This window comes from Ochlerotatus camptorhynchus, unplaced genomic scaffold, assembly GCF_037179485.1.
Source record: "Ochlerotatus camptorhynchus isolate MF236.1 unplaced genomic scaffold, CSIRO-AGI_Acam_v1.1 ptg000062l, whole genome shotgun sequence".
NCBI classification, from domain to species: domain Eukaryota; kingdom Metazoa; phylum Arthropoda; class Insecta; order Diptera; family Culicidae; genus Ochlerotatus; species Ochlerotatus camptorhynchus.
The window spans coordinates 3,653,195-3,664,694 of NW_027040552.1; the positions used below are offsets into that span (position 1 = coordinate 3,653,195).

At 41.7% G+C, this 11,500-nt stretch overlaps 1 protein-coding gene across 1 annotated transcript in view; it reads left to right on the forward strand.

The window, feature by feature from the left end:
- Positions 1-11,264, forward strand: part of LOC135696829 (cyclin-L2) — a 28,013-nt gene extending 16,749 nt beyond the window's left edge. The window contains exons 3-4 of the mRNA XM_065216345.1: positions 9,482-10,438; positions 10,511-11,264. Coding sequence (XP_065072417.1) covers positions 9,482-10,438; positions 10,511-10,820 — 1,267 coding nt within the window. The 3' untranslated portion in view covers positions 10,821-11,264. The remainder of the gene's footprint in view (positions 1-9,481; positions 10,439-10,510) is intronic.
- Positions 11,265-11,500: the final 236 nt, after the last annotated feature.

Sequence of the window (11,500 nt, forward strand, 5' to 3'; positions counted from 1 at the left end):
GGTACCCGTTTATTAGGGAATTTATCAGCGTAAACATGTAAACAGATTGAAGCTGAAAGACTAATGAATCGTTTGAATACATTCAACGAAGTGTTTTGGTGCGCGAAATTAACTATTAAATTTTGGTTGCCGAAAACAGTCATTGAGTGCCGGAGCCATCATTTACCCTATTAGTACAGCCAAACAGACAGAACTCTTCGAAGGAAATTCTTCAAAAATATTGTCAAGCGTATTTTGCATGCACACTAGCACCCTCTATCATGCACATTCCCAAGCATTGGTTTGCAACCGGAGCATCCGTTCATGCAATTTTTTCACTAGTTGCTTTTCCCTCGATCTGTCAACAGCTGTGTTGTATAAAACCAAAACAGATACAAGACAGTTATGTTGCTTTGATTGAATTTTGTGCGATTTTTCCGTTTGCTGGAAACAAGTTTTCAAACGTGGTAATGCATCACTGTATGATGTATTGCACATCAATAACTGGTAAACAATGATAGAATATTACACCCACTTACAGCCATCAAAATGATTTGTTCTCAAATTCTGCGTACATCGCACAGCGTAAAATTACACAAGCGGAATAGCCATTGTGCAGTGATGTAATATTTAACAACTTTTTTTTCCTCTATTCGACGTGGTGTGTCTCCACTGATTTTTTTTTTCTTTATTAAAGAGACTTTCAGCCTTGGGCTGGTTCGTCTCTGGGAATCCCAGATGGGGAATCCCCTATTTGAGGGCGGTGGGAATTCCAGAGGGAAATTACCCTAACAACATAGTTTGGATCCCAGAGGGGGGATTTCCGAAAAAGGACGTGTGGCCCCGGAAACAGAGTTTTTAGCTACGGAGTTTTTAATTTGGTGGCCCTGGAGGGGAACCTCCGAGGGTGGGGCTCCGAAAGGGGTCTCTTAGTTGCTTAGTGGCTGTCTTAATACTGTCATTTTGTTGGAGAATTCCGTTTTCGTTGCGTTGGTCTGTATAGTTGCTGATGTGGGTGGTTGGTTGTGAGATTCTGGTTCCGAGTGTGCTCTGGTATGGTGGTGATGATGATGATGGTGAGTTAGGTGACCAGATTAGATCGAACAGGTCAGCTTCCCGCAGGAAAGCTAAAAGGGCTGTAATTCTGGTAGAATCGTTACCGAGGGCATCGCTGATGCTTCCCGGGATGTCGTAGCGGGTTCTTGGTGCTTCGTATTTCGGACAGTGGCAGATAATGTGATCCACCGTTTAAGGAATTCGGCATAGATCACAGATCCTATGGAAAGGTCCGTCTCCCTTGTAGTTGTGGGAGATGTTTGTATGATGTGTTCGAAGTCGGGATACTATGACCTGCTCTCGATGTATCGGTGGGTCCACCCACCTGTAGATGTCTCTTTTAATTTTTCTGATGGCAGGGGTTTCACTGGCCGCCCAATCGCGAGCCCAACCTTCGTTGGTGATTTTTGATACCCATTTTTTGAGGTCCGGACCAGGTACAATTCGCGTGTACTTGGCCATACGACGACCTGAGTTGGCTAGTTGGTCCGCTTTTACGTTACCATGAACCCGGCAGTGTCCAGGTATCCACACAAAGACTGTGTTGTTTGGCGCGTGTTCCTGTATAGCCTGGATCCAAGGGTGTTTGCTCGTATCGGATTCCAGTGCGGCTACCACACTAGCGGAGTCGGTGAAGATGGCTATTGGTCGGTCGTCGGGAATGGTGGCTGCAATGAAGGCGGCAATGGCTTCCGCAGAGAAAATGGAGCGCTGATCCGGGAGTCTATGGCATTCCGAGAGGTTTGGACCGAAAATCCCGATTCCTACCTTTCCCTGGGCTACCGGGGCCTCCGAGTACCGAATGGTGTATCCTCCGTATTTCCGGTTCTGGAGTTCGAGTACCGCTTGTGCCACCGCTGAAGGATTGGCACCAGCTCTGAATTGGTGTTTGATTGTGTGGTCGGTCAGAATCTTCGGCATGTTCCAACCCCTCGCTCCGACCCAGTAAACCTTGGATATTGGGGGGAGAGTCGGGTTGGATGCTTCCCTGAGTGAATTGTTCGCTTCCGTGAGGAGGGAATCTTGTCGTCTCCTGATGTCTGCTGGTAAAGTCCGATGGCTCGTTGGCAGATAGTTTTGGAGATGAAGCGATCAAAGGGGAGCAGTCCTCCTTCGATGCAAGCAGCTATTCCGGGGGTACCTGGTAAAAGACCCGAACAGATTCGGAGAGATTGTTGATAGACCGGCGCTAACTTTTCGATCAATCGGGGCTTGGCAAGGAACGTAGCTTCGAGTCTCGAATGATATTCAAGAGCTGACATCCACTAAATTCATCTAAAGAAGCACTAGCATCACTGATTAGTTCGAAATGTGATAACTTACTTAACGCTTCAGTGGCGCCACCATGACAAATGCGATCACATTCCCAATCAAAACCTCATTTGCGATGAGTGTGATTGTGAGTATTATTTCTGTTTGTCTGTGCTATTAGTTTCAATGATCTTCGATTCGTAATGAATATGCTAAATGTCCTTATGCCAATGTATCAGACCCTTGTTGCTTTAGTCATTGTGAAGCGGAAACCGAAAGGTTGATCATATCTGGTGATTATGATGTGCAAAATCCCAGTTTTTAACACCACACGGTCGATGAGACTAATGCAGAGAGAGAGCTTAAGTTTTTCGAAATTTCTTTTATATCTGAATACAAGTGACTCATCGGCCGTGCACTGAACGACAATTATTGTAACATGAGCTGTAATTGGTGGGCTTATCGTACCAACAAATTAACGGCATTGAAATAGAATTCAGGTCGTCATCTATTAAGTATGTCAACACGCAGAAAAGAATATTTTAAACGTTATAATGTTTGACGTAAATAAAATTAATAAGAATTTCATTTTGTTTTGGATGCAAAAAGAAATCATTATTGTTTCAACAATCCAGAATTTTTGTTTCTCAAAACCCATGGATTGTTAAATCAAAAAGAAAATCTTTTCGAATTTACAAGAGCTTTCATGGTTTTGACGTAAGCTGTCAAATTTGGCAGCTGGGTCAACAACAAAAAAATGTTTGTTTTTAAAAGAGATTTCTTGTTGATTCAATCATATTTATTTTATTAAGCCTGAAAATATACGCAGTAGAATAAAAAATATGTTTATTGATTCAATAATAATTTACGATTGATTTAAAAAAACCTTTCTGAGGCATAAAATCTCTGCCGTTGGTCCCCGGTTCATGAGTTGATGGGTCGATAGGTAGGGTCCAGGTGTGAGAGCTGCCTTCCTGGCGTCGAGAGCATTGGTACTCAGTACGGAAAACAACAAAATCAAGGGAAAAAACAGAAAAACTGTTTATATTTAGTAAGAGCAACCGTAACGGTACGCTGCTAAACTCATTTTAGCAGCCCTCGGGGGTTGCCATACGAGTAACTAAAATAGCAGTCGGCTTCTCGGTGAGAAGCGCGTTACCAAATTTAGCAGCGCGATAGCAGTGCGGGAGAAAGGTTGCTATTCGTAAAAATGTCAAAATGCTCACTACCGGTACGGACTACGGTGAGTAAATTGATAACCGCGATAGCAGCGACCGGTGTGGAGAAGAGTGACTAAACTAAAATGAGAGCGCTGTGCACTGTTAAAATAGTCGCGCAAATGACAACGACCGTTACGGTTGCTCTAACTGCAGCATATTTACTTACCTCAAGTCTCAAGAATGTTTCTACTAAAGATGACTTCTATTTAATACCGTTTGAAGAGCCACAAATTGTTTATACAGTGCACTCGCCTTTACTCGTTCTCATCTCTCTCTAACTCGATGAAAATCCAGGCTACTTTTGCTTTACAAATTTCTTAAATTTACCTCCGTAACTCGATATCCTCCCTAAAGTGGACCTTACAGGATTTCTTTTATTGACTATACTCTGACAATACGAGTACACATTCTACTTTGACGTCAATACATCGATATTGACGATACTTCTGTATTCACATCATCAATATTATTGTCAATAATTCCCCCTCGGGTCAATATATTGACACGTGTGGGGTTTGCTTAACTCGATGTGCCCTTCAATATCGAGTTAGGGAGAGTTTTTTTTCCGTGATTTGTTTTCCGTGCTGAGCACCAATGCTACCGACGCCAGGGAGGCAGCTCCCACACCTGGTCCCTACCTATCGACCCGAACCGGGGACCAACAGCTTTACTTCTTTGCGTGATCAGAGATGTTGGGTCTTATTACGGATGTCACTTCTTGGTGAAAACTTGTCACTTGTCGTCACGGTGAAGTGATCCTCATTTGATTTGTACGGCAATCACGGCTCTTATTCCGGACCGTTATGCCACAGAAAATCTAGGCGGCGCCGACTAGGATTGAACCCAGGTCTGCTGGGGTGAGAGGTAATCTTATAGCGAATTCGTTTATTATCGGGGTTGAAACCAGTTCCAACCCAGTGCGAAACCGAACTTTTTGTCAGTGCGAACCTCAACCTGAGCTGGGTTTTAAAAACAAACGATCAAACTGACGTTTGTCAGAAAACAAGCAGACCCAATCTTGATACCCGATCCAGGTTGGAACTGAATAATAAACGAATTCGCTATTAGAGAGAGTTTACTTATTCTATAAAAAAATAATTTTAATTTTTAATTTGATTGATTATTTATAAGAAGAAGTTCGACCAAAACTGTAAAATAACGTACTAAACAAAGTCCTTGAGGGCTCATATTTAGCCAAATATTTAGTGTGATAAAATGATCTAACTCATTACTCGAGATCCAGTTGTGGGAAAACCACGCACAGTTAATAATATACCGCAGACATCGGTTGATGGAGACTTGTTGCAGTTTTTTAGAATTTTCAGTATGTAGGGGAAATGGATGTAATTTCGGCCTAAATGCCCCCTAATTTGGGCCCATAAATAAATTTTCAATAGCGACCAAAAATATCCATGAGTACCATTCCAATGACGCGTTCATCTAGATAAAATTAATAAATAGCAGATTTTTAGCGATGGGCCCAATCTTAGATCCATAGGCCAACATTAGAATCATTTCCGCTATGTGCCACGTTTGCGTCGTTGTTGAATATTCTGGTTTTGGTGCATTTGATATCCATTAACCGAATCCTGATGAATGTGGGCGTCTAGTGGAATACCTGTATAAGGGAAGAGAGAAAGGTTAGTAATTTTCATTTAATTCCACTACCTTATTTGCTTATCCTTGACAGCTACGCTTATTATTGACGTATCCATTTACCGTTTTCACAAAATCGCAAAGGCAGCCCTAGTCTTCTTGATTCGTGCAGCAAAAGTGCCACACCCAATAATGTAAGGACTTGTAAAAATGATGGGGGGTTCGCAATAATGAGATGGCCACCTACATTAATATCGTAATCACGGCTCTGAGTGGCTAGGTCACTATTTTCAAGTCAGTTACTAAAAAGTCATAAAAGTCCCTTTTTTACGACTGTGTTCTAAAATGGAAAAAAATATGGATCTTTTTTCCCTAGAGCCTAACTTTTTCATTTTACCCATTATAGCACAGCACAAATCGGTGAATCAAAAAGTGGTACGTTTTTCTGCTCAATAAGCGATGCGTTCTGGAGATCTTCCTCACAGGCTTTCTATGGGAACTCACACTATCATAGCATGCTGCATATTTTAACTGCAGGCAGAAGATGTCATCTACCGCTAGGTGCGCTAGTGTTCGCCAATGAAAGGTGGAGCCAATTTCTGATCCGAAGTTCCACTTCTGTTCTGTGCATATAGTGTCTTCAGAAGAATTATTTGGATGGATATTCCCCACAATCTGGAAGTGACAAAAAAACAAACTTTTTCCTTTGGAGATATAGAGGAGTTCTGGTAGTTCCCTTTAGTTTTTTATAAATAGCTTTTTAGTGTTAATTCCTTAAGCATACGGTCAAAACATACGTTTTTGTTCAAGACTAGAAATCGCTATAATCATTCCTTGTAAAGTTATAGTACACTTGAGCTTTATTTTTCCTTAACTTCATGAACTTACTGGTGAACAAGCCTTTGGCTGAAAACCTTGTATTTAAAAGGAAAAAAAAAATCAAGACCTTATGGGAGATAATGAGGCAAGTGGGGACGCAAAATCAACCAGTTTGCTTGAAGCTTAACTCAAGTACTAGAAGGTTTGACTTGTCGCCCTCTTCCCATATTTGAAAATGTAAGCCTTATATGTTTATATTTTTTCATATATTTTTTATGTGTATTATACACAATTTTTGTGTGTTTCATTTTTTAAGAAGTATTCTGTGCCCTAATTCCGTTTACCTTGTGTGGCGGTGATATGGCATCTTTGCTAGAAGAGACGATTTTTCGGCGGTGCCGTCAACGTCAATTGCGTTTGTTTTGAAAATCTTCGCTGATTGTCAAAATCAGAATCGATCCTCAAAAGGCAAATAATCAAATTAATTTTGGACACAATGATTATTTTGAATATTATCGACCCCAGAGTCTAAAACCTCGATATTATCATCAATTCAGCATGAGGCAATAATTTGCCATCGACCTGTGTGTAAAAACCAAAACGACACGGTCTTCAGCACTGTTTGTATAAAATGAAAATAATCATTTTTCATTTGATCCTCAAAATCTTCTCCACCAAGATGAAGACGAATATTGGCGTTGACGAGAGCTCTGTAACTCTTTACTCCTATGGAGAAATCTCATATGTAACTGTCAGTCTATGTGTGGCGGACTTTTTCTTATTTTCTCACTCCAACGCAAAACCCCATAAGGAACTGTCAAAATGTGTGTGAAGAAACGTCACTTCGGGACTGGTGTCAAGGCGAATTAATATTGACAACAACAGAGACGATAATGAACATCCAGTCGCGAATGAAGAAAAACAAATCAGTGCCAACATTTCAAAGGGGGCGTAATTGCATTTGTAAACAATGGCTTTAGTCGTCGATTTCTCGCGAATGAAAGCTTACTCATGAAAATGAATGACACCAGCACGCAGAGGAATATGTTTCCTGTATCAGCTAGCATTTTTAATTTGGAGGTGTGGGTTTTCATTTGCGAGAAATCGATGTCTAAAGCCATTGTTTACAAAAGCAATTACGCCCCTTTGAAATGTTGGCACTGAAATGTTGACCTTGAATACTCAGAGGTTGCCTTGATCCAATGACGTTCATATAAGGTCTGGGCCAAAGGGCTTATTGGTGTTAGTGAAATGTGCAAATGTTTAGTGGTGTTCGTATTTTATTGCAATGTTTATCTTTTTACACGACACAGCTGTTGGCAGTGACGTATTTCTATCTGTTCTCAGTATGTTGGCAGTGACGTATTTCTATCTGTTCGGAGATGTTCAGCAATGTTTACAACATTTTTGCTTCTAACACCAGCAAGCTGCCTGTTGGCCCAGACCTTATATAAATGTCATTGGCCTTGATCAAGAGAATGTTGTTATGTCAAAATGCAAGTTCATTCAGGTAGTTCGTCTATCTGCCAAGGTTGTCTTTATTTTCAGCTAAGTTGAGTGTTGAAGAAATGATTTTTATCAGCACTATCTACAAAAAATATAATTAAGCATATCGCTGCACTTCTGCCACGACAATGGATACAAACTTAATGGCCTTGCTCCGTATTTCGTTCATTTGTGTGCCTTATCTTCCTAAATTACCCCACAAAACAGTGCAGTGTACGATCCATATAACCCCGAACAAACAGCTACAATAAAACTTAACATGTTAAGCCTGGTACGCAGCTGAAAAGAAAACGGAAAAGTAATTTTTGAGGATTATTCCCAAAAGAAAATTTGACAGCTATCGGGAGGTGTCTTTGCTAAATTTTTAGTTCATAGTGAAGTGTCAAATTTAAAATAAAAAAAATTATCAGTTTTATGTTGTTAAAATGCATCCAAAACATAATTTGTACAACAAACGTTAAAATTACCTAACGTAATAATTGAGCATTAGCATGATTGACCGCCCACGGTTGGTGATCTCAACCTAGGCAATACCAGCGCCGACCGCGCTCGATCACAGGTCAAGAAAGGAATGGGTAGGAATGTGTTGACGTGACACTCGCTTTGATGGAAGCCGAGAAATCCTCTGCCCTTCCACGAGGAATCACTGGGATGTTGGGTAAGACCCCGTTCACATTACAGTCTATATCACGTAATATAGGCTGTCTTGCAATGAGCAATCATACATAGGATTTCCAGTGAAAACTAGATGTATGAGTGCTCATTGCCAAGACACCGTATATCACGTGATATACGCTGTAATGTGAACGGGGTATATTTCATTCAGAATGCGCCACCTTCATGCCGATCACGATACTAATTTAATCGATTTTTCCTTTACCGATTTCTTTTGAACTGCGTACTGGGTCGAGAAATGATAAAGAAACGTAATTTCTTTAGCATTCCGTGTTCTATCTTGTAGCACGTAAAAACGACATAACTTTTCAGCTGCGTACCAGGCTTTAAGGACGACAAACGCTCATAGTTTTAACCCTTTCCGTCTCATTTGTTAAGGCTTATTACAAGGAACTTTTTTAAAAAATATGTTAGAACTTGGTCATAACAAAACTACAAAAACATAGAAACATTCGATAAGATTTCTTAGGGCGATCTAGCACGTTCAAATTACTCTGGAGTTCTGATCCTTGTATTTACAGACTCAAAAAGAGTTCATGGGATACGCTATCCAAACATTATTTTAGGCCTGATATAGCCTAGGCAGTAAAGGCACGGTATTACCAAGTCGGAGGCGGCGGGTTCGATTTCCGGTTCGGTCGAGGAAAAAATGACAGTGCTAGATTACTTATTTTCACTGGGATTAGACGGTGGCCTCTTGGTATACTCTAGTCTCTAGGCTATTACAATTTGGCCCAGTAGATTATGAATTGGGAGCTTTCCAAGCCTACCTGTGGATATCAGCGCTACAGTCTAGTGAAAATGACTCTAATGTTGGCCTATTGACCTAAATATTGGATCCATCGATTAAAATGTTCTTCAATATTACTTCGTAGAACAATGCGTCATCTGAACAATACAAATTAATATTTTTGGTTGCTTGTGAAACATTGTCAAAAAATGGTTTACTTCGAAATGTATGAAGGGGTAAAATATTAGGGACACTATCCTATGTGTCGAAATCCCTTTGGATTTTCTTTTCCTTTTCAGATTACCCAACATCACCTGGCACCTGGTAAGATGACCGATGTGTCTCGTATCCATAACCCTAATTTCATTTCAGCAATCCCATCTGGATCAGTTTTGCACAATACATTTTTTGCGTCTAAGCTATTTGCACATCACTCTGCACACGCCTGGATCCTCGTAGCGAACGTATCTGCGTGTTCATCACAGGGGGGTCATCGTGGCTACACGTCCGGAAGTGTCCAAACGAGAGAACCGCGTGCGTTCAGGGGGAGTCGAGCAACCCAAAGCGAGAGACAGAGAGAGCCAGAGCAGCGTAAGCCTATATGATGTTTTTTCTCTTTTCTTTTTCGTCCCTTTTCTGTTTGATCTAGACCTCTGATTCCGATGATCTTGGATCAGCACTATATCAACCTAAAGTCACAGGTGATCAAAGCGGAAAGACGAGTCCTAAAGGAGCTTGGATTCTGCGTGCACGTGAAGCATCCTCACAAGCTGATTGTCATGTACCTGAAGTACCTGGAGTTGGAAAAGCATCAGAACATGATGCAGATGGCGTGGAATTTCATGAACGACTCATTTCGGACGGATGTTTTCGTACGGTACCAACCAGAGACAATCGCTTGCGCGTGCATCTATCTGACTGCCCGGAAGTTGAACATTCCGCTTCCTAACAACCCATCGTGGTTCCTAATATTCCGGGTTAGCGAAGATAATATGTTGGATGTTTGCTATCGGATAATGGCTCTGTACAAAAGATCGAAACCAAATGCTGAATTGTTGGAAGAAGCGGTGGAGAGTCTCAAGAAAAAGTATCAAGATCAGAAAAAGAAGGATCGATCCGATACGAATACCCCGCCAGCGGTGGTAACCGTCGATCGGAACAACGGATCCCACAACGCGTGGGGCGGTTTCATCTCACGAGCTCTCCCCGTGACAGCCAGCGGGGACAACAATGGGAACAACAACACCGAAAAAGACCGGAAAAAGTCACACTCAAAATCGCGATCACGTTCGCCACGATCCCGATCAAGATCGCACTCTCGCTCGCGTACACCCTCACGGTCACGTTCCCGCTCACCGTCCAGATCGTCGCGTTCGAAATCTCGCTCTCCTCGGTCGAGGACCCCGTCACGCTCGCGCTCCCGGTCACGATCCTCCCCTACGATACATTCGCCATCGCACTACAACGACAAGAGCGGTTCGCGAAAAGGCAAAAAGACTCGCCATCGATCGCGGACACCGTCGAAGTCGTCCAGCAAAAAGAAGTCCAAGCACTACTCGCGTTCGCGCTCGCCTACACCCGAATCACCACCAAAGTACAAAAAGAGGTGAGTTCTATTTGATTTATTAATGACGATGATCGATAGGCTAATCCTATTTTTTCTTGCATTTGATTTCAGCGGCGAAAAGAAATACGACCGCCGACGAGACGACCGAGACGGACGCGACAATCGGTACATCAACGGAAGCGATCGCGATCGCTCGTCGAAGGTTGATCGGGAAAGGGAACGGGACCGGAATCGTGATCGTGAACGACACCGGGACAAAAGTGGCTACGATCGTGACGACTATCGAAAGGACCACCGCAGTAACCACGGGAATGGCGACAAACGGGACAAGTATAGTAGCAGTAGTCACCGACATGGCAGCAGTAACGATCGACATAGATCTACGAAGCACGGGGACCGGGACCGAGATCGTAGAAGATAAGATGATGTTGCTGTACTTGGTCGGGTGTTTTTTTTTTCAAGTTACGGATATGCCATTTTAGAGAGAATTTTTCTTGTTCTTATCATTTTGTAAGAGTTTCAATTTTTTATTTTGGTTCACGAACAAACATGATCCGTTGTGTAGATAGTACCAGATGATTGATGTAAAAATATGATATGATCACATTGAGCTTTAAATTGACACATTTTTTTTGCATTCAAATCATCGACCTACGAAAATGGTTACATTCAAATGGAGTATAATTGTTTTTCAATTTTAGAAGAGAAATACCGGAGTGATAAAGATTTTCTCCTTACTCAATCTCGCTATCACGAGTTCGTAAGATAACTGTGCCGGTAAACTTTGGGCATGTGTATAAATTTTCTCACTTTACACTGAAAGTAGTGAAGATAAAACTAAAATAAAATAGTTTCAAATGGAAGTGGTCGAAATGGTTGTTATTTTGAAAGAACATTCCAATTGGAAAAATGGGGCTCTATTATGTAAGTCGAGTCGAGCGTCACTTTCTGGCCACTGATCTAATTTGGTATAACTTCTGTAAAAAGTCCGATCTCCATTTGCTATAATTCACCCATATCGCACTTCAAGTTGACTCTTAGACCCTTATTACCCATGTCACTTCACGGTGAAGTGACAACTTATCACTCCCATTTGATTTG